Genomic DNA, 27,975 nt, shown 5'->3' on the forward strand with positions numbered 1-27,975 from the left:
TAGCCTTTGTCCACGCTGATTTCAACACAAGGTCACAATTATGAGGAAACATCAGAAATGTGAATCTTCACCCAGATTTTAGAGCTGTAAGCATATTGTGGAAGTGTGTTGAGTAATCTGTGTTTGTCTGCAATTACTCTTTGAAGTGCTGCCAGTCTGCAACAATCTGATGTCCCAGGAGGAACGAGAAGCAGCTTTACGTTTAAAATTCACAGCCAGCTCCTCTTTCATCCCGTCTTCCTGGTGGCGGTTCATCAGCAGCAGCTCAGTCTGATCCGAAGGATTCACAGTGAGTCCAGCACTCGACGTTAAGGGTCCTTCAGCCCTGACCCCGTGACCCCTGGAGGGAATCGGGAAACTGCTTCATTCAGCTGCTTCATTCCTCCTCAAGCTTTTCTTCTGCTGCTGTTCCAGTTAATATTCAGATGAAACACTAATCCTCAGCAAAATGCAACTTCAGTGCTGAATTTATACTGGGAATATGGCTCTACACACTGGGAGGCATCACCTGGGGAGGCATTAGTGAAGCAGCATCAATTAGACCGAAACAAGCAAATCTGGTCAGCAGGAAGCAAACCCAAAGTATGGTTGCTAATGATGCTGAAGTTTATTCTAATGAGAATAATTAGGATAAACTCAAATTCAATCACTGAGTTAAATTTAAAATATGTACAAAATGATCTGGTTGTAGAACACAAACAGATGGACTGTTTTGTTAGTTCTTAACATTTCTAATATACAACAAATCCTGTTCTATCCATTCGAATCAAACTGCAGTTTGTGGAGGTCTGAATGCTAATCGAACCAACAGGGCGAACTCTGCGCCGCCTCCAAACCTCGGTCTGGGTTCGGTAGAAATGAACTCCGGTTCAGTCTGAATGCATGTGAACGCCAAGCGGACCGAAGACCGCTCCAAAAGCAGGAAGTGGACTACAGAGCAGGGCCTTCTGGGTAAATACAAACAAAGCTAATGGACTAGCCTAGTGCTAGCGGGAGAAATGGCTCGTGTTTTTTTGCCTCCAACCGCTAAAATCTGATGCTACTCCATTTCAGTTTACATTTCAGTCAAAAATTAGCAATAATTAGCCTGAGACTAAATATTTAGCTAGCTCGCTAAGTAAATATCTAATAATCAGATGATAAATTATTATGGTGATAATTGGTGAAATTTAAATGTTTAAACTCCTGCATGTGGCTTTCCAAAGCAGTAAATCCAATTTTACAGGTGAAAACGATTTCCCCTCGTCTCCAGTTTTATGGTTTCATTGGGAAATGTGTGCAGCCAAACTCGTTTTGTCCTAAACGTCCTTTGTTTCCTCTCCTTGTTGTGAGATACGATCAGCGTTTGCTCGCCTCTGCTGGACGCACACCGCCAGATTCCTGATTAGATGAGGATCCAATTAAACCACTCAGACAGACTGTCAGAACAGAAATCCCTACAGAGACCATTTAGATGGAGAGCAGGCGGCTTAAACCGAAATGAAGAATTTACTCAGTTCAATGAGTCTCACAGAAAAGCAGGAACAGCCAATTTAAGGAAGGGAAATAAAAGGGGAGCTCGACGCTGCAGTCCAGATGTTGTGATTCTCCTGCAGCACCAATTAAGAGGAGAACAAAGGAAAACAGAGTTAGAGTTCAGGGGAAGACGTGTAAGTTTGGTAGAAATGTACAAGAACTGAAGGCAGATCGCTATAATCTGAGGCTGCATGGATTAGATAAAAGAGGCGGCTGGAGTCTCTTTATCTGAAAACATCTGAAGCCAGGAGAATTTTTAGCTCTGTAACAGGATGCATGATGCGTTTGGATTCAGATCAGCTCCGTTAGTCACGATGGTTTCTCTCCAGCAGCTCCAGTTATCTGAGGAGAGAAAACAGAAAGTTCATCTCAACATGAGCGAAGCGAGGCGTCCGTTATTAACGATGACCGCTAACAAGCTCGAGCAAGAGGATAGAAATAAAAATAACGCTCAGTGAATGAAGAACCAGAGAAACTTACAGAAATGGATCAAAATTAGTTTTAGAAAATTAGCCCCTTAAATTTCCTGTGATCTTTATGATGAAAGGTTTCTCAGACATTTAGAAACGTCTGAAGGGAATTTTAAAGATTATGTTGGACTGGAGACGTGAAACTTGTTGTGGACCAAATATTTTACTGGAGCAGAATAATTGGACCCTGGTGAAGATTGATGTGTAATTATGTATTTGTTCAGATTCTGCTGGGTTTCTCTGATTTCAGAGAGCAGAACCAGAACATCTGGATTAGAACTGGGATTAAATTAAACAGATGAGGTACATCTGAGATAATCTGTCGGTTCAGTTTTATTAAAGAGTGTCAGAGTAAAGATGGAAAAATTTCAGTTTTCACTTGAAAAGAATAAAAGAAAATATAATTTTGCTTTTACTCTGTGTGTTGGTCTGTCATACAATAAAATAAAATAAAAATGTAGATAAAAGTTAATGTAGCCTATATAGTGGCTCGTTTTTGTTTTTGCAGAATATTGCAGAACGACTTTATTCTGATCCCTGAAGAGTTCAGATGCTCACAGCGGTTCTGGTGTTATTATTATTATTATTTATGTTTTTTAGCTCCAACACGTCGTCCTTCACCTTCCTCCCTGTTGCCCCCAACGGTGGTGATTGTTAGCAGAAAGACTTTTATTGTTCTGCGGTACCGGAGGGAGAGGACGTCGGGTCGAGGCGGACCTAGTGTTATTTTCCTCCTACAGCAGAGATAATAATGGGTTCAGCCGGGTCGCTCTCCAGAACCTTCCATCTGAGAAGGATCTGTTCTGCTTCCATATTATTATTCTTCTGGTGTTTTATTATAAGATCACAGGGAACCAATGTTTCACCTCCAGTTCTGCTGTTGAGCTCAGAAGCAATTCTTGTATTCAAAACTTTAAACCGACTGATATAGATAATGGTGAAAGGCTGGTGTTTCAGCTGCTCTCTGAAAATATCACAAAACATGAATCAGTTTACAAATGATTCAATAAACTTACTAAGACAGAAATAAAGAATCCCAAGAACAGAAGACAAAACGAAGATGATCTGTAAAATATGATAATTCAGCAGCCGCTTCGCGCCGCCACCAATCAGAGACGACGTCCAGCCAGCTCTAATTACCGCCTCATTGTTCTCTAAATGATGACCTTGAATCATCACACAATCAGGAGACTGATGGTGTCTCACGCACACACACACGCACACACACACACACACACACACGCACACACACACACACACACACACACACACACACACACACACACACACACACACACACACACACGCACGCACACGCATACGGGTTTTGGTGGTTTAGAGGGACAATTTTTTCAAACCAGTTTTTTGCAACACTAAACAGTCACCCCTTTCCACTTGTGCTAGAAAGACGTAGTAAGTTGTCAAAAATCTTGTTTGAGCTACACAACATAGATCTCACTTGAAAACTTCAATACACACATCAGAACTCAAAATACAAGAACCTGATGCAATGCTGTATTAGAAGGACAGACGATAATGAGGTGCTTGGCTCCGCCCATGATACCAACAGTAATTGTCAGGGCCAATTTTATTTATCAGGACCACAGCATACACAAACATGAAATATATATGTATTAAGTCCAAACATGGAAATATGGAATATGGCTACACAGAAAGTGGACTTTATTTACAGCACCTTCACTAAGAACTAGAGCAACAATTCTGTTTGTGAACATAAAGGAAAATCTGTGAATGGCAAAGTTAAATGAATTACGGGTCTATTGTTAAATCAAAAAGATAATGCTGGCATTCTATTATAGTGGCCAGTTGTCCTTTCTTGATGTGTTCGCCAAAGTGCCTCATGACCGCAGCAATCTCCAGGGAGATCATGGATGCTTTTTTGCTCTCCTAGCACTTTCCATAGATGCTAGAAAAAAGAAATAATTCATTAGTGAAAACCAACTCCAATTGTTAATTTTTCTTGGTTATAAATTATGTAATGCCTGTTTTCAAATAAGCATTCATAAAGAACATACATTAGTGGGAGAAGCTACAGAAATGAGCATGTAGGTTGCATCGATGAAAATTAATTTCTGCAAATGCCAAACAGGTTAACACTTGGTATGGTTGCTTGGTATGTATGATTAATTATTTGAGGGAATTCTAGAAAAATTTTTTTTTTTTTCATAATTTAAAATTGCATTTGTTTGACAAACAGGCCTCAGCAGCTGGTGAAGAACCATCCAAAGCCAAAAGACTTGTTCCTCCTTCTAATGCTGGTGCCTAGTCTTTTTTCCAGTGAAGGAGATCCCACTCTGAACCATCTCACTGACTCCACCAAAATACAGGTTCTGTACAGGTGCAGCATCAGCAAAGGGCCGTTTATTGAGATCTCTGGTTTCCTAAAACCAGAGATTAATCAAATTTAAGATGTTAAATTTGGTTAATATCTTAAAATTAACCAAATTTAAAGATATACTCTGATTACTTTGCTTATTAGTTTTGTGGTGCTTTGATATTTTGAAAAAAATATAAATATGTGAATGTATTTCAGATTAAGATTGGGATAGAGAAAGTAGTATAAACAGTCCCATTACTGATCACCAAATTAGATTTTCTAGCATCTGAACATTGGCTGTGTGAAAGTTTATCATTTTAATACAAGGCACAGTTAAATGGTATGTGTGTGGTAATTTAAGCCAGATGACATATTGGATGGTCACCCTATTGCCTTTCAGTGGTGTAGATCATTACTTTTGACCATGCTTCAGTTGTGCTTTTGAGCTTAACTAGCTTGGTGTTTCAAGACTTGTGTAGGTGTGGTGATTTACCAGAATTTTTATTTGTGTTCCTTTTCTGCGGGCTCTATGTCCTTCTGTTTTAGTTTTCTGTTGAGCTCTTTCCCCTTACCATCTGTGTTTACTTTGTGCTGAAAAGAACATATAAAAAATATGGGGTTAATCAACTGAAAAGTAAAGAACACTTGCTTAAGGTGAGTCTCTTCCCAATGTAGAAAACAGTTCTCCATATTCCTGCACATTACATGTTGAATATTACACAAGACCTGTGTGTCTGTGCACTTCTACATGTAACTTTCAATTTTTTGTAACTTCAAAACTCAGTCCTCTATATACCTGCATCTTACATGATGAATATTACACAAGACCTGTTTGTTTGAACAGTAGTTAATACCATTTTAATGACTTCATTTAGAAAATAAGTTGGTCTTTGGAGACCAATAGTACCTCAGGAGGGTTGGTTAAAAAGGATCCCCATGCATCCACGTCACCAGCCTGATACGGTTCCTTTGGAAATGTAAAGAACACTCATTGAATGCGAGTTTGTTCCCAATGTAGAAAACAGTCCTCCTTATTCAGGGACCTTACATTTTGAGTATTACACAGGACCTGCGTGTATAGGCGTTTCTACATGTCACTTTCATTCTTTCAAAACTATGTCCTCCTTATTCTGGCACCTTACATGATGAGTATTACACAGGACCTTTGTGTATGGGCGTTTCTACATGTAACTTTCATTCTTTTGTACTTGTAATTTCAAACCTCTGTCCTCCCTTTTAATGCAGCTTTACATATCAAGTTCTAGACAATACCTGTGTGTTTGAACAGTACTTAATAACATTTCAATGACTTAGTTTTAGAAAATATGTTGGTTGTTGGACACCAAAATTACCTCTGGAGGGTTGGTTGAACAGGATCTGCATGTTTCCACATCACCAGCCTGACACAATTCATCTTTGGAAATCTGAAATGTAAAGAACACTCATTGAAGTTTGTTCCCAATGTAGAAAACAGTCCTCCTTATTCAGGGACCTTACATTTTGAGTATTACACAGGACCTGCGTGTATAGGCGTTTCTACATGTCACTTTCATTCTTTCAAAACTATGTCCTCCTTATTCTGGCACCTTACATGATGAGTATTACACAGGACCTTTGTGTATGGGCGTTTTTACATGTAACTTTCATTCTTTTGTACTTGTAATTTCAAACCTCTGTCCTCCCTTTTAATGCAGCTTTACATATCAAGTTCTAGACAATACCTGTGTGTTTGAACAGTACTTAATAACATTTCAATGACTTAGTTTTAGAAAATATGTTGGTTGTTGGACACCAAAATTACCTCTGGAGGGTTGGTTGAACAGGATCCGCATGTTTCCACATCACCAGCCTGACACAATTCATCTTTGGAAATCTGAAATGTAAAGAACACTCATTGAATGTGAGTTTGTTCCCAATGTAGAAAACAGTCCTCCTTATTCAGGGACCTTACATTTTTAGTACTACACAGGACCTGTGTGTATAGGCGTTTCTACATGTCACTTTCATTCGTCTGTATTTGTAATTTTAAAGCTACGTCCTCCTTATTCTGGCACCTTACATGATGAGTATTACACAGGACCTTTGTGTATGGGCGTTTTTACATGTAACTTTCATTCTTTTGTACTTGTAATTTCAAACCTCTGTCCTCCCTTTTAATGCAGCTTTACATATCAAGTTCTAGACAATACCTGTGTGTTTGAACAGTACTTAATAACATTTCAATGACTTAGTTTTAGAAAATATGTTGGTTGTTGGACACCAAAATTACCTCTGGAGGGTTGGTTGAACAGGATCCGCATGTTTCCACATCACCAGCCTGACACAATTCATCTTTGGAAATCTGAAATGTAAAGAACACTCATTGAATGTGAGTTTGTTCCCAATGTAGAAAACAGTCCTCCTTATTCAGGGACCTTACATTTTTATTACTACACAGGACCTGTGTGTATAGGCTTTTCTACATGTCACTTTCATTCGTCTGTATTTGTAATTTTAAAGCTACGTCCTCCTTATTCTGGCACCTTACATGATGAGTATTACACAGGACCTTTGTGTATGGGCGTTTTTACATGTAACTTTCATTCTTTTGTACTTGTAATGTCAAACCTCTGTCCTCCCTTTTAATGCAGCTTTACATATGAAGTTCTAGACAATACCTGTGTGTTTGAACAGTACTTAATAACATTTCAATGACTTAGTTTTAGAAAATATGTTGGTTGTTGGACACCAAAATTACCTCTGGATGGTTGGTTGAACAGGATCTGCATGTTTCCACATCACCAGCCTGACACAATTCATCTTTGGAAATCTGAAATGTAAAGAACACTCATTGAATGTGAGTTTGTTCCCAATGTAGAAAACAGTCCTCCTTATTCAGGGACCTTACATTTTTAGTACTACACAGGACCTGTGTGTATAGGCGTTTCTACATGTCACTTTCATTCGTCTGTATTTGTAATTTTAAAGCTATGTCCTCCTTATTCTGGCACCTTACATGATGAGTATTACACAGGACCTTTGTGTATGGGCGTTTTTACATGTAACTTTCATTCTTTTGTACTTGTAATTTCAAACCTCTGTCCTCCCTTTTAATGCAGCTTTACATATCAAGTTCTAGACAATACCTGTGTGTTTGAACAGTACTTAATAACATTTCAATGACTTAGTTTTAGAAAATATGTTGGTTGTTGGACACCAAAATTACCTCTGGAGGGTTGGTTGAACAGGATCCGCATGTTTCCACATCACCAGCCTGACACAATTCATCTTTGGAAATCTGAAATGTAAAGAACACTCATTGAATGTGAGTTTGTTCCCAATGTAGAAAACAGTCCTCCTTATTCAGGGACCTTACATTTTTAGTACTACACAGGACCTGTGTGTATAGGCGTTTCTACATGTCACTTTCATTCGTCTGTATTTGTAATTTTAAAGCTACGTCCTCCTTATTCTGGCACCTTACATGATGAGTATTACACAGGACCTTTGTGTATGGGCGTTTTTACATGTAACTTTCATTCTTTTGTACTTGTAATTTCAAACCTCTGTCCTCCCTTTTAATGCAGCTTTACATATCAAGTTCTAGACAATACCTGTGTGTTTGAACAGTACTTAATAACATTTCAATGACTTAGTTTTAGAAAATATGTTGGTTGTTGGACACCAAAATTACCTCTGGGGGGTTGGTTGAACAGGATCCGCATGTTTCACATCACCAGCCTGACACAATTCATCTTTGGAAATCTGAAATGTAAAGAACACTCATTGAATGTGAGTTTGTTCCCAATGTAGAAAACAGTCCTCCTTATTCAGGGACCTTACATTTTTATTACTACACAGGACCTGTGTGTATAGGCTTTTCTACATGTCACTTTCATTCGTCTGTATTTGTAATTTTAAAGCTACGTCCTCCTTATTCTGGCACCTTACATGATGAGTATTACACAGGACCTTTGTGTATGGGCGTTTTTACATGTAACTTTCATTCTTTTGTACTTGTAATGTCAAACCTCTGTCCTCCCTTTTAATGCAGCTTTACATATGAAGTTCTAGACAATACCTGTGTGTTTGAACAGTACTTAATAACATTTCAATGACTTAGTTTTAGAAAATATGTTGGTTGTTGGACACCAAAATTACCTCTGGAGGGTTGGTTGAACAGGATCTGCATGTTTCCACATCACCAGCCTGACACAATTCATCTTTGGAAATCTGAAATGTAAAGAACACTCATTGAATGTGAGTTTGTTCCCAATGTAGAAAACAGTCCTCCTTATTCAGGGACCTTACATTTTAGTACTACACAGGACCTGTGTGTATAGGCGTTCTACATGTCACTTTCATTCGCCTGTATTTGTAATTTTAAAGCTATGTCCTCCTTATTCTGGCACCTTACATGATGAGTATTACACAGGACCTTTGTGTATGGGCGTTTTACATGTAACTTTCATTCTTTTGTACTAGTAATTTCAAACCTCTGTCCTCCCTTTTAATGCAGCTTTACATATCAAGTTCTAGACAATACCTGTGTGTTTGAACAGTACTTAATAACATTTCAATGACTTAGTTTTAGAAAATATGTTGGTTGTTGGACACCAAAATTACCTCTGGAGGGTTGGTTGAACAGGATCTGCATGTTTCCACATCACCAGCCTGACACAATTCATCTTTGGAAATCTGAAATGTAAAGAACACTCATTGAATGCGAGTTTGTTCCCAATGTAGAAAACAGTCCTCCTTATTCAGGGACCTTACATTTTGAGTATTACACAGGACCTGCGTGTATAGGCATTTCTACATGTCACTTTCATTCTTTCAAAACTATGTCCTCCTTATTCTGGCACCTTACATGATGAGTATTACACAGGACCTTTGTGTATGGGCGTTTTTACATGTAACTTTCATTCTTTTGTACTTGTAATTTCAAACCTCTGTCCTCCCTTTTAATGCAGCTTTACATATCAAGTACTAGACAATACCTGTGTGTTTGAACAGTACTTAATATCATTTCAATGACTTAGTTTTAGATAATATGTTGGTCGTTGGACACCAAAATTACCTGTGGAGGGTTGGTTGAACAGGATCCGCATGTTTCCACATCACCAGCCTGACACAATTCATCTTTGGAAATCTGAAATGAAGAGATGTATACTGAATGAGTCCATAGAAAAATAAAATCCACCTATTTAATGAACCTGTCCAGCTGATTGTTAAACAGACATTTTATGTATTGACACTGCAAAATATGTCTCCTGCTATAAAATGTTCATTAATATAAGGTCAAAATATACTAATTTACATATGACAGTTTCTAGCATTTTGGATAGCGCTGAACAAGTTGAAATGGTGGTCTGGTTAAGTCTTTCTCCAAAATCTGGTTTTTAGGCACTCTGCTAATCACTTCTTGTTTTCAACTATAATGAAACTCTGTACTACAACTTGACATTTCCTTCAAAAATATTTTCAATGCTAGTAGAATGACTTGTGATAGTATTTTCACACTTACTCGTACCCTTCTTCTCCATAGCCAGTCAGAATCACTACAATTATAAGTCATTTCTTCCCCTGGACCAATATCTTTGAGTGCAAACAAACAGAGATGACGTCTTCCATCCACCCTTGTAACTTTCATTTTGTTGTTTGTGTTCATCTCTTCATCATTTACCAGCCTCCCCAATGATCCATGTTCTCTGGCAGCATCAACACTAAAATATTAAGTATGCTATAAGAATAATTATACCATGCAACGGAAATGATTTTGCATATTTGGTGTTTGCATGTCAGAAGAATATTCCTCCTCCAACTAAAACTACTTTTACTGATGAAGCTGAAAATGTTTACATCACTTTGATTAAATATAAAATAAAAAACAACATTAAAACAGTCACATACCAAAGCTGTTGTCCATTGAACTTGAAATCAAACATAAAAGCCTGGAGTGCATCATGGTAAATTTTCAATCGGTTTTCTTGTTCCTTCCTACTTATGACTTCCCCTCTGCACTCAATAAGGAAATCTCCTTTTTGAAAGCACTGGCAGCTGAACACACCCCGACCTGCAGGTAAACATAATGAGTAAGGTTGAATAAACTTTAAACAATGCATATCTTTCAAATAGTAGCAAATGAGATTATTAAAATTTTTTCAAAATCAGTTAATTGATCTAATTTGAGGTCTTTCTGTGTTACTTGAACATTTGTTTGTCAGCTGAGTGGTGCTTCTAAATGTCACTCATTCTTTTATACTTGGAATTTCAAAACACAGTCCTCCTTTATACATATATATATATGATCTATGCTAGTGTGCAGTATAAAAATAGTTTAAAAGTCAAAAAGCAAGACAAAAGTAAACAAAAACAATCCTTTAATAAACTCTGGAATCCTGTACGTAAAAAAGTCACAACTCACCTTTAAATGAATTGATGTATTTTACATCAAATCCCTCTTTATCTTCACCCAAGGAGAATAATAGCTGGCATCATGTTTGGGATTTCTTTTTGCTCTCTGAGACCTTGTTGCTGACATCTCCTGCAAAGATCAGAGTAATTTGTTGTTGAGTAACAACATGATGCTTTCAATCAGGAGTGTCAAACTCCAGGCATCGAGGGGCAGTGTACTGCAACTTTTAGATGTTCCTCTGGTCCAAAACACCTGAATTATATGACTGAATTAGCTTCTAAGGGCAGTCAAGTTGATGACCTGCTGATGACCACCTCATTTGATCCAGCCATGTGGCATCACAGACACATCTAAAAGTTATTGTATACAAGCCCTCAAGACCTTGAGTTTGACACCTCTGCTGTACACAATATGATTTGATTTTATTGTATGCGAAAAACCTGTACTGAAGTACACAGTATTACATAATTGACTTTCTATTGACAGGTTCTCAAAACCTTCAAATATTAAAACATTATCTTAATAGTAATGATTATTACAAAGGATAATTTGTGCCTGTGAAAGAATATCACTCACTGATGCACAGAAAATGTCCAAATACAGTTTTGTCTAATTCTGGAGTGAGCCACCTTCCCTTTAAACTCTGGTACACTGACTAAGATGGTTGGTGATAACTAGCTAAACTGAAGCAAATCAGATGCTTTGGTGCATCCAAACATCAAGTAACCTACAACATTCTTCAGAATTACAAATCAATATGTACTTAAATGTCTTAAGAGATTCTGTATGAGTCTTACCTCTTCTTCCACGCAAAAGAAGTTCAATTAATACTAATGGCTTGCACCTGGCCTTGATGGACTGTACCATGTTGATAGAGTAGGAGGGGTACAACAAAAGGAGAAATCCATTTTGTTTCTGAAGCACACAAGGTCAGATTTTTTTTCAGAAACAAGAAAACAGATTTATTTGAGTTATATTTTGTAACTTTCATTCAATATTTCAAAGTTAAATAGTTTATCATACATCTTTCTTTAATTAGGAAACAACAGTAAGATGGTATCTCTCACCGCAATGTTTAATCTTTTATCAGGAAGGTCACTTCTTTTAATCATTTCTGTTCAATCAATTATTTAAGTTTACTTCTATAGCACATTTCAACACATATATATATATATATATATATATATATATATATATATATATATATATATATATATATATATATATATACACTAGATCACTTTATGATATAAAGTGTTCAAAACACTTTAAATCATAAAAACAAAACTGTTGTCTAATGGCAGACAACACCAGCAGAAAAAAGTTGTCTTATGTACCTGCCTACAGACAAATTAGACTACCTAGACAATCTGCATGTATGCAGAGTAGTGACATTGAGATAATGACAAAATATCAATCTAAAGTTTTGTGCTAACAGTAACATAAGTAATCATAATATTTTTGGCACTTTATATATTTTTAAATTAATGCTTTTATATTTATATTTGTAATTCTGTATTACTCCATGAGTGGTTATCCCTTCTTTCAAATTCAAAATACTTTATTGATCCTAAAAAGGAAATTAAATTTTAAAAAAGCTTGGGTCCTCTACCACAGGCCTTGGAGTGTGAGTGGTCTTCACAGTATATTAACAGTTCCCAAAGGTGTGCTTCTCTGTATCAAGAGGTCTGATGATGTATTGTTTGAGCCACTCTTCCAGTTTAGGGGTCATTACCCCAAGGGTTTCAGTGACCACAGGCACTACTGTTGCCCACACCTTCCACACTCTTTTTAACCTTTTGCATGGCATGCATTATTAATTCATCTTTAATATTGGGGCTGATTGGGCCCTAATGATTCCAAAAACAAAGATTTATCTTTTTACATGATATGTGGACATAATTCTTCTCAGAAAAATATTTATTCCTTTTAAATCACCATGTTTAGCACCATGGTAAATCTCTACAGTTGCCAACTTTTGTAAACTTACACCACAACAATAAACACTGAACATCTTGGGTCTAGCCTGTAATATGTAATAATCTTCCACTACCACTAAGTCATAAAATAATGACCTAACATATGGACACCCAATCCCATGTAGAGCTAAATTTATTATTGTGGGCTAGACAGCCCAAAATAAGTCATCCACTTATGTGGATTGGCCTCTATTGCTACGGTACTAGGCACCTGCTTGTGTGCCACCATAAATACCACCTCTGTGCTGTGTTTCAGTCTAAGCCTTTTGTCCATTGGTAGTATTGTTTGCTCGCTATTGTAAAACACCCTGTTGTTATGATTATGCATCATAACAAAATAGCAAAGTATAAAAATATTTACAAAAATCAGTCCAAATACACAGTATCAAACAAGAAGGAACTTTTGTCCAAACAAAAGCTATATTTCCCCCAGAAAGGCAGGAATGAAAGTTTAAAAAGTTAAATTCTCAATGAAAGAACAGGGCTACTCCAATGTGCTACAACCTTGAGAGGCACAATTTTCCATTCATCATCAGTAGCATTTGAATTCTTATATCAGTGGACTGAGTTTCCTCCCTTTTCCATCTTATCATTCCAGCATGGTATTTGATAACTGTCAATGCATAGCTGTTGATTGCTGGACCTTGTTTCTCTCATTGGACTTGCCTTACTTATTGTAGGTACAGTAGTTTGCAAAAGTATCCATAGCCCTTGAACTTTTCCATATTTTCTGACATTACAACCGCAAACATATTTTTACAGAATTTTATGGGAAAGACAAACACAAAGTGGCATATAGTTGTGGAGTAGAAACAAAACTATACATGATTCAAAACATTTTCTGCAAATAAAAGCTGAAAAGTGCAGTGTACAAAATCTTCAGCCCCCTTTCCCTAAGTGCGACCAATTGCCTTCAGAAGTTGCCTGATGACTGCTAATGACTAAATAGTCCACCTGTGTGTAATCTAATCTCAGTATAAGTTCAACTCCTCTAAGACTGCCTCAAAGGTTAGTTAAGAGAATATTGGGAAGCAAACAGCATCACAAAGTCCAAGGGACACACCAGACAACTCAGGGACAAAGTTGTAGAGAAGCTTAAAGCAGGCTTAGGTTATAAACAAGTTCCATGAATCATCTGGAAATGGAAAGAGAATGGCACAGCTGTGAACCTACCAAGACAAGGCCATCCACCTAAACATAAAAAAGTCCCATTTGCAATTTGCCAGAAGCCATGTTGGGATACAGCAAAAACAATAAGACGAGACCAAAATTGAACTTTTTGGCAAAAATGCAAAGCATTACTTGTGGTGGAGAATGGACACTGCACATCACTCTGAACACACCTTCCCCACTGACAAACATTTCTTTTCTTCATTCTTGATTGTAAGATGGATTGAGCCAAATACAGGTCAATCTTGGAAGAAAACCTGCCGGAGTCTGCAAACGACTTGAGGCTGGGGCGGAGGTTCACTTTCCAGCAAGACAATGACCCTAAACATTAAGCCAGATCTACAATGGAATGGTTTAAAAAACATTCATGTTAGAGTGGCAAGGTCAAAGTCTAGACATAAATTCAACAGAGAATCTTTGGCAAGATCTGAAAACTGCTGTCAAGTCAAGTTTATTTGTATAGCACATTTCAGCTGGAAGGCAGTTGAAAGTGCTTTACATCAAAGAAACACAGAACTAAGAAGTCATACAAGTAACATACACTGTGTTCCAAATTATTATGTAATTGATATCTTCTCAGATTTTATTAAATGGTCAATGGAAATGATGGTCAGTATGATTGTCAAGTCAAGAACTACTACAGTATAAATAAAATTTTACTGAACAAAGCTCCCAAGGAGAACAGTATTTTTTCAAAAAGAAACTCAAAATGCACTGTTCCAAATTAATATGCACAGCAGATTTTCTAAACATTTTATGGATTATAAAGAACTGCAAACAGTTCTCTGAACTAATCAATATTTGAATGTGCAGCATCACAAGTACTAAAATCAAAACCTAATTCAATCAAAAACCTCTTAATAGACTGAGTTACGTGTTCACATAGGACCCTTCTTTGATATCACCATCACAATTCTTGCATTCATTGAACTTGTGAGCTTGTGGATAGTTTCTGCTTGAATTTCATTGCAGGATGTCAGAATACCTTCCCAGAGTTGCTGTTTTGATATCAACTGCATCCCACCCTTGGATCTTCTGTTTGAGGAAACTCCAAAGGTTCTCAGTAGGGTTGAGGTCAGAGATCAGAGGAGGATGGTGACCTCACCATGAGTTTTTCCCCTTTCATGCCTATACACAGTGGCCTTGCAGCATAAGATGATGCATTGTCATGCATGGAGATGATTTTGGTATGGAAGGTATGGCTCTTCTTTCTGAACCATGAAAGAAAGTGATCAGTCAGAAAGTCCATATACTTTGCTGAGGTCATTTTCAAGCCTTCAGGGACTCTGAAGGGGCTGACCAGCTCTCTCCACATGATTTCAGCCTCCACTACCTCCTTGTTGATGTCACAGCTGTTTTGGAATTTGGTGGCCATCCATCATCAATCTACTACTGCGAACATCTGGACTATCCAGGGTTGCACATCAGTCATCAGTGAACTAATCTGTTTGAAAATCAAATCTTCATTGCAGTTGGGCCCACTGCGACTGGTTCTGCTTGTGAGCTCTGGTTAGGAGCTACCAAATAGTAAGTTCATGCACTGCAAGCCTCTGGAGGACCCTTCACCTTGTGGTTCCAGCTTCAAGTAACTGCTTGCTGCTATGTAAGGGCATTTTAACAGCTGCTCTCTTAATTTGATGAATTTGTCTAATAGAAACCTTCCTCATTCTGCCTTTATCTATACAAACCCATCTTTGTTCTAAATCAGCCACAAATCTCTTCACAGTACAATAATGCTTCAGTTTCAGTTAAAATATTTGATGTTTTCATATCTTGTCATATAGCACTACACTATCTGATGATTTTGGTCAGCAAAGAGATCCTTTCTCTTTCCCATATTGCTTGAAAGCTGTGGCCTGCTTAATAATGTGGAACATCCTTCTTAAGTAGATTTCCTTTAATTAAGCTCACCAGACAAACTAATCCGAAATTAATTATAGTGATTAAAAGAGCCCTGACACACAATACCATCTATAAATTTAATAGCACAACAAAAAATGTAATCTTTATAACAGTTAAATCCAATTTGCATAATAATTTAGAACATGGTGTGCATTCACCTTAAGAAAGAAAAACAAAGAAATTAAATTCAAAGTAAAATCAAAATTAAAATCATATACATCAAATATAATGATACATGTACCTTTGATTAAGATTCAGAAACAATTGTAAATAGTTGTGTTTTTGCCTTGATTTAAAGGAATTCATTGTTTCAGCTGTTTTCAAGCTTTATTCAAGATTTGTGGTGCATTGAAGCTAAATTCTGCTTCAAAATGCTTGGTTCTGGTTCTATGGATGCAGAGCAAGCCAGAATCAACAAAATGTTAGCAGTGGAGTGTATAAATAGTTTGGTGAAAAAATGGCTCTCTTATGGTTTATATTTCTTTTAATCCATGCACTTATGTCACACATTTATTAGTCATAATATTTTAAATAAACAATATTTGACCAAAATATATATTCATTTCTGTATCTTATAGCACAGAATAATCATATTGCCAACTCATCCCCAGTGTAAATTGCAAGACGTGAATTAGAAGGACACTGTAATAATTAGCAGGACCTTCCAGTAAACAACCAATCAGATTAAGACCTTGTGTGAATATTCATGAGGTCCTGCTATTACACAAACCTGCCATAGGGGGCACTGTGGTGATACACAGATTATACACAAAATCAGGTTTATGTGTATTAAGCGGACATCTCGTTTTTTTTGCATTTTTGGGGTTAATAGACCAATAGAAACCTTTCTACGTTTTTAGATTTTTCTCTGTTTTAGCAGGACACCGCTCCTGTCCTGCTAATTCAAAATGTCCTTCTAGTGTGGTGTGTATTCTGACGAAATGTCCTGCTAAATCACATATACCAACGCGCACACACACACACACACACACACACACACACACACGCACACACACACACACACACCCTCCCCTGCTTGTTAGTGTTCACAGTAATTATCAGGTTGCTGGAGGCTGATCGGGTCGGCCCGTTTGGGTTTGTTGCTTTGAGCTGATTACATCCTGCAACATGTCAGCATGTGACGTGTTGCTGCAACTGTAAATCAGACAAACATGAACCGAAGCAACAAAATGAGTCCAAATGTTTTCCTTTACAAAGGCGGGGAAGTTAAATGTGTCTTCTGTTGATAGTTTTCTCTTTGTTGTGCTGTTTTCCACGTGCGCATACATTAAAATACCGTCTCCAAGGCAACGTCAGAAAGTTTTAGATTTCACACAGGAGATTATTTATAAGTCATGTATGTTTGTAAATGTGAAGAAACAGAAAAAATAAATAAATTTAACTGAAAGTCTGAAGTGAGCGTTGAGGCCTGCGGTTGAAAGTCGCCTCTGATGCTTAAATTTGTTACTATTCTATATTATTCGTTTGTTTCTCTACCCATCACCATTTCCCATAAATCTGTCAAAATGTTTCTGTACTGCACCTGCATCAAAAGCAAGGTTTCTTCTTCTGCAGTCTAAATGATTTAATGCAGCATGGAAACGTCCCGGCAGGTCCATGTTGTTCTGAACAATGTAGAGAAGGAGGACTGATTATTTCATCTGGTTTTCCTCATATTTCTGTCTGAGTTTCTCTGAGATCTAATGGCGAATCTGAGCCGCCAGACTGAAGAATACGGAGACATAAAGTCACTGTTAAAACCTCCATAACGCCGTTTTATGGTCTGTTATTTAAATATCTTCCTAACAAAGAGAGAGACATGAGGATTGATGCTCACTTCTGATTTTCTGCTGAAATCCAGTTTTTCTTTTGGACGTTCTTTCATGCAGTTAATCAAGTTCAACAGCAATAATGGCTGTCAGAACATCAGTGCTGTAAAAGTTGGATAAAATGCGACATGAACCTTCCGCCTGCAGACGTTTTAAAAACGATCTGATATCATTTAGTTCCACACATGGAAGTGGTGCAGATTGGATCTACAGCCTGCCTTACGGCTCGGTCCGTCTGGCCCGGTTCTGAGCTGCAGAACTGGACCGCTTCCTGTGGTCAGAGTGAAAAGTTTGGGTGGCAACGTCCACAGCAGCATGGAAAGGTAGTTTCCAGAAGTTTCTGAGGGCTGTGGATGGATAAAACCACAGCATTGAGTAATTATCTGTAATATTTAAAATGATCAGCAGAGCATAACGAACAACATGCGGCCCTGAAGCTGCTGACTCGGGTTTACATCCAAACTTTGCCCAAAACCTTTGAACTCTTCATAAACTCACCAATCCTGGAAGAAAACACAGATCTGTTGTTGGTTTCGTCAGTGAACCGTGACGCTCCGACAGCAGGACGCTCCAGGTCCCAGTTAGTCTCATAAATAATGTCAACATGAGCGGAAGGCCGTCAACCCTTCAGTTTCCATGAAAATCTGGATCAATAGTTCAGATCAGAAAACATGTTCATGAGTTTCAGGCTCTGAATGAAAACATGTCAGTCAACCAAAATAAATAAAAATGGTGAAAAACTAAAACTAACTGGAACTATGTTGTGTGTTTTAGGAAACCTACCTAAAACATTCTGAAGTTATAATTTTTGTTTTTGTGTTTATTAATCTATTTTCAGCCTTTTGATGTGAAAGGAGAAGTAAAAAGGTCAGATAAACTGACTAAATCTGTTTTATTTACCTGAACTGGGGGAGAAATGGATCTCTACACTGTAAAAACACAAAAGTGTTTTTTGTTGGTTTTAGTACAAATATCAATACTCTTGAAAAAAGACAAAATCAGCTTCCAAATAACTTTTCAAATTAGGTCAATAATTCCTTAATATTGATGAGTATTGGTTTCATTGGCAGATTTTTTTCACTTACAATAAAACATTTTTAGTACCTTATCAATACTAAAGGATTACAGACCTTAAACAATCTCTATATCTAGCTGAAAATAGACTTTTAAGTTAAATTTGTCTTATTTGAAGTGTATTCAAATATTTGCAACATAAACTAGACCAAACATACTTGGTTAGATTTAGTGTTTTTGCAGTGTAAATGTTGACCTTAATGATGAGGTTTAAACTTTTAATAGTTGATAAAACCTCTTTCTCTTGATGTAGACCGTGAATCACACACTGACTCAATCACACAAGTTTACCCAGCGTCTGATGGGACTTTGACCTACTCCTGCATGTGAACAGACCCGGAAATCCTGGAAAAAATGGGGTTCAAAGGTCAGACTTGGCTCACATGTTACATCAGCATTTCATTTAACCGAGTTGTTTCTGTCGGCTGACATGTTGCAGCTTCGTCTGGGTGAGAGACGTCTCTGTTAGCGGAGCCAGGCGGCCCAACACCGAACCTGGAGAGCCGACTGCTGCAGGAGCAAGATGGCTGCCAAGTGACTCAACACCGCAGGTACCCAGGTAATATGCAGATACAGAGTATAAATCTCTCCAATCAGCAGTTTAAATTCTTAATGAAGAAACTCCTGTGCAGTCAAAGTCTAATCTTAGTTCTTCTCTCTTATATAAGCCTGGATATGCACCTCTCCATTTTCAATTCGGTTTATTTCTGTAGAGCAAATTCACAACAAACGTCGTCTTGAGGCACTTTGCAAAATAAAAAGTCATTCCAGTCAGTGCATTAAGTTTAGTTTATTATTTAAATTAGTTTCAAAAGTTTCTATCTAAAGAAACCCAGCAGAGCATCGAGACTAAACTTTGTCTATATTCTGATGATGTAAAAAAAAATAAACAATTTTGTAATTACAATGTTTCCATTAAATCCAAAATGACATTAAAATCGGATGCAAATAAGTCTGTTCATGTGATAAGTCATTAGAAAAGATGCATCCTTTAACTATTCCTGTCTTCTTCTTCTTCATGGTTTGTGCCAGTGGAAACGTCGGTCGCTGATGGTGAGGGTTCCCATTTTTGTGAAATAAATCTGCTTTAGTGCCAAAACATTTATTTTTTAAATTAGTTGTTTTTTTTAAAAAAATGCTGCATGATGTGATTAATGGAAACGCAGCATTCACTCCTCCTGGACCAGACAACTGCTTGAGCTGTCGTCGACTTTACAGCAATTCCTCATAGCAAGCACAGGGCGACAGTGGAGAGGAAAAACTCCCATTTAGCGGGAAGAACCCTCCAGTAGAACCAGAACACAGGCCAGTACCAGTGGTCGTCTGCCTGGAGGTCAGAGAAGTGAGAACAGACAGAAACAGGAGAACCGAACCAGAAGTTTCTATGTTGAAAAAATAAAATGTTGACAGCAGGAGAGGAAGAACGATGAGCTGAAGGCAGCAAACAGAACGACAGGCCAGGAGTAGCTTCAGAGAAAACAGCAGAAAACATGAAGCTAACAGTTTAAATAACAACAAATGATGCAAATTGGAGAGAAAGTTTGACCTTTATCAGAAAAGGAAAGTTTTAATCCTAGTCTAGAAAGTATTCAGAGTTTCTGTTTGTAGAACCTCCAGAACCAGAAGTCTTCCATCCATCTGGTACTGGGAGGTTCTGGAAGTGTAGTGGGTTGAGAAACCCACAAAATGTTGAGAAACAGTAAAAAAAAATTAATACACCCCCTACTTTTGAATCGGAAATGGTCTTATCTTTCGTCATGTTTTTGTTGTTTGTTGTGTGCATGTATCTTCTTGCCAGTGGGGGCGCTCTCGTGCCGCTGTGGGTCTAACGGAGAGCGAGTTTCCTGGCTCTGCGCATGCGCGGCTCAGAATAAACGAGCTTGGTTGCACAGGATTCATCTTCCTGTGAACCACTTGGTACAGATCAGATTCCCCTACATCTGGTTCCGGTAACAGAAGGAACATCTGGACCAATCAGAACCTCTGATTTGATCCTTTAATTTGGTCAATAATTCTCATTCTGGTATTTATTTAGTTTAATCGTCTATTTAAAGCATCTAACAGCCTCTGCAGCGGTTAATGATTCACCTGACGTAAATAAAGACCTTTTAGTTTGAAAAGATCGTTTCCTCTCGCTACGTTTTGCTGCTTCAGCAGAATCCACTTCCTGTTTACACATCCGCGTTTTTAGCATGTCTGTAAATTAACCGCCAGTGGAAAAGTTCAGATTGTTCCTGCTGGAAAATTTAGATCTGCTTCAAAAGATAAACACCCGGGGAAAGAAGAAAATCCATTTTAAAAATGATAGATTGAATCTGAACTTCAGCTTTAGGTAAAATATAAACTCAGTTTAAAAATGACTCAAACCTGCTGAATTTCACCATATTCACACATTAATTATTGAGATTTTATCTGACAAACCAGTAGAAGGCTGCTCATATTTGTGAAATTGAAGTAAGTGATCCACATTTTTTTATTTTAATAAATAGAAATCTGAAAAGTGCGGTGTACGTTTGTACAACTGCCTTTAGCTCCAGTTCTGTGTTCGTCTCCCCTAGCGCTGCATGTCTAGAAATCAACTTTTTATGGATTCTTCCATGCAGAACCTGTATGGACAACATGTGGACATAAATATTCAAGTCTTGGCTCAAACTCTCTGTCAGATTTAGGTCTGTACTTTGACTAGGCCCATTCCTAGGTCTCCCTGGCGCTGCTATCGTTTTCCTTTCTGAGGTTCCTGGTTGGAACATGATGATGATGGTTCGTGGCAGAACTTTTTGTTTTCAGAGTCTGTTATTACATTAAACAGGTAAATATTTTTGAAGCAAACATCCCATAATCAGCTCCTTGCTGCTCTGCAAACACTCCTGCAACAACACCGTTATTTTGATTACCGTTGCCTGGGAAACCCGTCCAGCTTTTGGAGATAACATGCTCCTGTGGGGTTTAGGTTTGTTTCCAAACAGACAGAAAACACTCGGATCACGGCTCTGTGGAGGCTGAACTCGTTTTTATTTCAAATCTTTTCTTTCTGAGCTGATTCTGTGCAGAACTCTGAACTGATTCACATTTAATCTGATTGCATAATAACGCTGAGGGGAGTTCAGAGATCCAGAGTGAGACGGGAGGTGAATGAAGTTTGAAAGTCCTCGCGGGTCATGCTGCTTTTATAAATACCAGCCTGGAGGCGGTCCGGTCCGGTCCGGTCCGGTCCCGCCCCCCGGCCCGCTGACAGCCGCTCATGTGTTGCCGCCTGGCTCGATGGAGAAGGTGTCCGCTTTCTTCTGCCCGTCAGTGGGGCGGTCAGATGTCCCTAACAGCCTTCCTCGCTGATGATTCAAAGTTTCTTCTGACACATGGCGACATCCAGAGGGACCAGAAAGGGCCGAGGGGCATGAGGGGGACACGTTCCACTCAACGTCTTAAAATATGAGGCTGCTGCACAAGAGATGAAGAAATAACATCCGGTTGTTTGTGTTTCTGTGTTGAAGTGTTGCAGAAATCCCAGCTGGTCAGAATGGATCCTCCGGAGAAGAGAGGGAAGAGGTGGGACGCCACGGCGCCTGCAGCGGCCGCCATGGCGCCCGACGGCGGCTACGCCTGGTTCATCCTGCTCTCCTGCTTCTTCGTCTTCGGCCTGACCTTCGGAGTGATCAAGTCCTTCGGTGTATTTTTTGTTGAGATCCAGCAGTACTTTGAAACCACAGCAGCAGGAACATCATGGATCACCGCCATCACCGTGGCAACCATTCACATGGCAGGTAACGCTCCTCCAGCTCCTCGCTTTCCTCCAGGAAACCACTGAAGTTTTCATCATCTGAAAATAGAGGAAAGAATGACGGAGTATTGGGGCTAAGGTAGAAAAATAAGAGGAAAAGGAAATTTCTGCCAAAAAAAACTCAGACATTTTAAGATTAATCTCAGTTTTCCAGAAAAAAACTTGGAAGTTTCTGAGTTTCAAAAATCTACATTTTTTGTCTTTTGAAACTCAGAAATGAATCCCAAAATGTTCTTGTTTTTTCTAACACATTTTCTCCTTTTCAAACTCAGAAATTTCTTCTTTTTTGTTTTTTTAAGTTTCTTGGTGAGAATTTAGTCCTCCTTTGTTTTCCTGTCTGCAATGAACCTCACAGGAAATCACTGAGGTTTTCACCAATAAGGTCTGCAAATAGAGAAAAGTACAACATTTTATCCCATTGTCAATAGAAAAGGAAAAGTTAAATTCTGCCAAAAACTCAAAAATGTTTGTTTGTCTCAGAAATTTTCTAAAAAAACCAACAAAAAACAAGGAAATTTCTGAGTTTGAAAAGTTAAGAGAAATTGATGGAAAAATCTAAAATGTTTAGATTAATTGCAGAATTTTCTAACAAAAAACAGTCACATTTTTTTACTTTTAGAGGTATTAGTTTATACACTTCAGCAAACTACCTTTTGCTAAAAGAAATTAGTGAGTTAGCATGTCCTAACATGCTAACTATTAGCATGTTACCAGATTAGTTAAAGTTTGCCCACTACTACATGTGGTGGTAGTTTATGATGATAAATTACATGAGAAGTTTGTGAGTGAATGAGTTCTTTAGGAGTCTCTGAACACAGAGTTAAATAAAGTCTAATTTTGGTCTCTTGAAAGTTTTCTCTTCTGATTTTTTAAAAAGAAAAGCCCAATAAATTTTCTTTGAGCAGAAAGTCTCACTGCATTCTTCCTACTGTTGAAGTGTAGGCTAACTGTTAGCGTTTCCTCATGTTAGCGTGTTTCTGTGTTTCAGCCCCGGTCTCCTCCGCTCTGAGTGCACGCTTCAGCCATCGCGCTGTGGTAATCTCGGGCGGCCTCATCTGCAGCGCCGCCGTCGTATTCGGCGCTTTGGCCCGCAGTCTGACTGAACTCTACATAACTGTGGGTTTCCTAAACGGTGAGTAAAGCAAACACAGAAAGATGAGGACCTGCTCTGCTGGGTTTGGCTCCTGATCCGTTTGATTGCTGCAGGTTTCGGCTGTGCGCTGACCTGGACCCCCACTGTCACCATGCTGGGCTTGTACTTCGACAGGAGGCGCCCGGTCGCCAACGCCTTAGCAAGCGCTGGAGAATGCATCCTGACATTCAGCCTCACGCCGCTGTTCCAGCTGCTGATCGACAGCTTCTCCTGGAGGGGCGCGCTGCTCATCCTGGGGGGGCTGCAGCTCAACTTGTGTGTGTGTGGCGTGCTGCTGCGGCCCTTGAGGGCCCCAACAGACGCTAGGTTTATCAGGAAGGTCAAAGAAGAAGAAGAGAGCCTCCAAAAAGGAGACCTGGAGGAAACCAAGGTGGGCTTTCGATTGGAAAGTGAGCTGAACGTCCTGGAAATGTCCGATCAGGAGACGGTGAAAGTTTGTGTTGATGAGACGTCCAGTGAGACCGGGAACTCTTCAACCGGTCCAAGGAGGACCCAACTGAGGACTAGAGTCCAGCACTATGTCGACTACACGCTCATCACTAATGGCCGCTTCATGGTCTACTCCATGTTCGGCGTGTTTGCGGCGCTCGGGTTCTTCGCGCCGTCGCTCTTCCTGGTTCCGTACGCTCGCAGCCAGGGCTTGAGCGAGTACCAGGCAGCGGCCCTGCTGTCCATCTCTGCGGTGCTCGACCTCTTCGGCAGAGTCTTCTTCGGCTGGGTGGCGAACTTGAGGCTGATTCAGACGGTACGCAAGCAGAAACAGATTGGGGAGGGGGGACACTTTTTCAAATCACTTCTTATATGTAAACCTACAGAAACTACACTAAATATTTAGCTCCAAAATAAATGCTTAGTTATAAAGATAAATATTTAATTTGTAGCTAAATACTTAGCTCATAGCTAAATATTTTGGTAACATGTAAATATCCATCCATCCATTTTCTAACACCCTTGTCCTTATTGGGGTCAGGAGGAGCTGCTGCCTCTCCAGCTAACGTTTCGGGCCAGAGGTGGGTCACCTGGACAGGTTGCCAGTCTGTCACAATGTAAATATTACATTGTGGTGGATACAATGTATATATTTCACACCCAAATGTATGCTCTTATTGTGAAGGGTGGTTCTATTATTGATTTTGATAGGAAAACATTGAGAATAAAACAAAACTCTAAATTATTTCTTCTTTTTCTGATAACACAACGTATTAAATATTTAAATACTAAATATTTATCTTCAAACTAAATCTATAGCTCTAATCTTAGCATACAAGCTAAATATCAAGTCTGAAACTAGACCAAGTATTTAATTTTAACTTAAAAATTAAGTTAGCAAACTAAATAATTAGCTCAGAGCCAGCTAAGCATTTAGTTAGTCCTGAGCCAGCTAAATATTTAATTTGCAAGTTATATATTTAATTTATAAATATGTAGCTTTCTCAGAAGATCCAGCTATTATTTACGGTAGTATACTTCCACTTATTGTCAAGTGAATTTGCACCTTACCTAAATATTTATATTTTAGTTAAATATGCTAGCTACATATTTAGCTTGCTAGCTCTGAATTTATGAATAACATGGTGAAAATATAAACCCTTCCTGTCGCAGATTTTACCTTCACATTAAAATGTTTGTATGTGTTAATATTGACTATATTTAATAATTAATTAGCAAGCTAAATGTTTAGTTAGCGAGCTAAATATTTAGCTCTGAGCTAGCTAAATATTCCACTTCCGGTGACTCCTTCTCTAGCAGATTTTTCCTTGACATTAAAATATTCGTGTATGTTCATCATGACAGTAAGTTGATGCGCCTCTGTTTTCTCTCTGACCAGGTCCAGCAGCTCACCGCCACCGTGGTTCTGCTCGGCACCGTGTTGCTGCTGTGCCCGCTGGCCTCCACCTTCCCTGAGCTGGTGGCGTTCAGCGCCGCCCACGGGCTGGTGTACGGCGCCACGGTGGCCGTCCACATCACGGTGCTGCCGGAGGTGGTTGGCGTGGAGCGGCTGGGCAGCGCGCTGGGCTTCTTCATGCTGATCCGCAGCAGCGGAGGCCTGCTGGGGCCGCCCATCGCTGGTAAGCCCCGATGGTTGTCTCCTTTATCCATCCATCCATTTTCTGTACACCCTTGTCCCTTAGAGGGTCGGGACGGGTTCTGATGCCTGTCTCCAGCTTGTCTCCTTTATATCCGAGCTAAATATTACCTAGTTAGCAAGTTAACGATTTAGCTCCAAACTATATACTTAGTCATCAAGCTAAATTTTAAGTTGAAGCCAAATATTTAGTTTACAAACTAAATATTTTGCTCCGACCTAAATATTTAGTTAGTATGCTAAATATTTAGCTCTATGTTTGGATGTTTAGTTTCAAACTATTTTGTTTTGAGCTAAATATGTACTTGTTTAACTACATATTTAGCTTGCTAATTCTGACATTTATAAATGAATTAACATGGTGAAAATATAACTTTTAAAAATAAATTGGAACTTTTTTCTTGTCACAAGCCAAATAACCTAAATTACTGCTGTTATTTTTTTTACTGTGTACCTTTACAAACAAGAACCATGAATCATCTCCAGTTCAATGTTTAAAGTTCTTTGGTCAAACTACTCTTTCACAGTATTTCTTTACGTTTTGATGGAGTAAATAAAAGGCTTCGTCCAGCTTTTAGCTTCATCGTCCAGTAAAACTCGATCCTGTCGCAGCTCTGACACGCAGCAGCGACTTTTACTTCACGATTCTGTCAAACGTCTCACAGGATCACAGTTTGAAATAATCAAAAGCTGCAGTGTTAATTTCATGGCTGTTGACTTTCTAAATGTTCGCTCATGCTGCTAAATGGACTTTCCCTCCAAATAACCTTATCGATTCCTTTAATTAGAAGTAAAAGTTTAGTTGGGTTTTTGAAAATATGAAGCAGAAAAAAACTGATGGAAACATAAAATGAAGTTGTTCACATCCTATAATAACAAAGAGAACATCTCATTGCTCTGTTGGAGCAGATTTAATGATATTTAGTATCATTGTATCTCATTTGTGTTTATGGAGTCACTTTTCATAACTTTTAGCTATTTTGACCATCTGTATATTAATAAGAAAAAAATTACTTATGATCAACTTCTTGTGCACAAACTCTACGCCTGCAGCTTTCCGGCCTTACGGAGCAGAAAGTATCTGAATCAAATCATCTCAGCTGCTTTCAGCTGGACTTCCTGCAGAAAAGCTTCTGTCTCTCATCACTTTCTCCTTATTTTATTGTTTGCTTTGAATTTTTTCAGAAGTGGTGCACACTTTGATATTTTATTTGTGTCTCTTTTGGGGTAAAACTGATTCCAGAAGAATCTGATTCTGAAAGACTACAAATATAGACAATGAGTTCCTATTTTTAACTCTGTCTGACACAGAGGCTGTGCACGTCTCAGACTTTGAAGACCAGCTTCAAAGTCCTCCTCATTAAGTAGGACAGCTTCCATCTGTGTCCTTTTTCCTGTTGGTTAGCAACAATATAAAGTAGGTATATTTGCATTTCAGGTTTAAATAATTTCTCATAAACTTCTTATTTCTGTCCCTTTTCTGCTTTCCGTTCAGGTTTCTTCATTGACAAGATGGAGAACTACGGGACGGGCTTCCTCATGTCCGGAGTGGCCCTCATCGTCTCCGCCCTGTTCCTCCTAATTCTGCACCAGATGAACCGGCGGAGTCAGGAAACAGCCAACGATGCTGCACTCACAGAGAAAAGGAGCTAGAAAAAGTGTTTCTGTTAGAGGGAAAGAGCCAGACATGAAGAACTCTGACTGCGGTTCATGTTCGGCTCTAATCTGCATCCAAAAATCAGCCGGTCAGCAGAGGTCAGAGCCAGTAAATTAGGTCAAACTAATCGTAATCTGCAAGATCATCTCTGTGGTTGGGAATAGAAGATGAACGCTGGGTGAGTCGGTAAATGTTTGGGATTCATATAAATTCAGCATTTCTTCTTAGTAAGAAATCAAATACTGGAAAGTTTTCATGGTCATAACGGCACCTTCACACGTTTCCTAATAACCCTGGCTCCACTTAAAGAGAAATAAAGTTATTGCAACAAATTATCACAATAAAATAATCTATAGCAATACTGTTTCTAAAATGTAAGATCTAACATCAACTTTCATCTGTTTGTAGTTCTTATTAAACAAGTCAAGTTCCCCCTTAAGATCAAGTCTAAGGAGAACTTTAACTTTTTTTCTGGAGCTGAAATATATTTTTTATGCTGATTAAAGAAAAGAGTTTTGTTTTCTGTCAATTTCATTAAAAGTATACACTGTTTCTCAAAGCAGTTCTTTGTTGCTTCATGATGGTCGGTTTACTAAAGTTTAAAGCTCGCCTGTGGCGCCCTCTAGC

The 27,975-nt window shown here is 38.6% G+C and overlaps 1 protein-coding gene and 1 long non-coding RNA gene across 9 annotated transcripts; one reads left to right on the forward strand and one right to left on the reverse strand.

The window, feature by feature from the left end:
* Positions 1 to 151: 151 nt before the first annotated feature.
* si:dkey-246g23.4 (uncharacterized protein LOC559426 homolog) lies at positions 152 to 27,910 on the forward strand. Of its 6 annotated transcripts, none has more exons than XM_044123879.1 (7): positions 152 to 289; positions 19,114 to 19,233; positions 22,166 to 22,435; positions 23,441 to 23,584; positions 23,659 to 24,350; positions 25,434 to 25,674; positions 27,187 to 27,910. In XM_044123879.1, exons 3-7 carry the CDS (start codon positions 22,192 to 22,194, stop codon positions 27,342 to 27,344), a joined length of 1,479 nt encoding a protein of 492 aa, XP_043979814.1. In that variant the 5' UTR covers positions 152 to 289; positions 19,114 to 19,233; positions 22,166 to 22,191; the 3' UTR covers positions 27,345 to 27,910. The 6 variants fall into 6 exon arrangements, with proteins under 6 accessions (XP_043979814.1, XP_043979816.1, XP_043979819.1 ...); XM_044123881.1 differs by lacking the exon at positions 152 to 289 and adding an exon at positions 18,952 to 19,041; XM_044123884.1 differs by lacking the exons at positions 152 to 289; positions 27,187 to 27,910 and adding an exon at positions 24,576 to 24,615 and having other exon boundaries at positions 19,082 to 19,233; positions 25,434 to 25,569.
* On the reverse strand, positions 9,395 to 10,791 carry LOC122835123. 3 transcript variants are annotated; one of them, XR_006371272.1, is made up of 4 exons: positions 10,730 to 10,791; positions 10,216 to 10,378; positions 9,830 to 10,028; positions 9,401 to 9,454 (listed from the first exon to the last, which is right to left on the reverse strand). It is a non-coding gene; the product is annotated as an uncharacterized LOC122835123 (long non-coding RNA). The 3 variants fall into 3 exon arrangements; XR_006371271.1 differs by lacking the exon at positions 9,830 to 10,028 and having other exon boundaries at positions 9,395 to 9,454; XR_006371270.1 differs by lacking the exon at positions 9,401 to 9,454 and having other exon boundaries at positions 9,499 to 10,028.
* Positions 27,911 to 27,975: the final 65 nt, after the last annotated feature.

Source organism: Gambusia affinis, linkage group LG08, assembly GCF_019740435.1.
Source record: "Gambusia affinis linkage group LG08, SWU_Gaff_1.0, whole genome shotgun sequence".
NCBI classification, from domain to species: domain Eukaryota; kingdom Metazoa; phylum Chordata; class Actinopteri; order Cyprinodontiformes; family Poeciliidae; genus Gambusia; species Gambusia affinis.

Excerpts from the sequence above, each read along its gene's own strand:
- si:dkey-246g23.4 (XM_044123879.1), top strand. The coding sequence starts at position 22,192 with ATGGATCCTCCGGAGAAGAGAGGGAAGAGGTGGGACGCCACGGCGCCT. Across the intron at positions 22,436-23,440 it reads GGCAACCATTCACATGGCAG|CCCCGGTCTCCTCCGCTCTG; the intron begins GTAACGCTCCTC and ends TCTGTGTTTCAG. Across the intron at positions 23,585-23,658 it reads AACTGTGGGTTTCCTAAACG|GTTTCGGCTGTGCGCTGACC; the intron begins GTGAGTAAAGCA and ends TGATTGCTGCAG.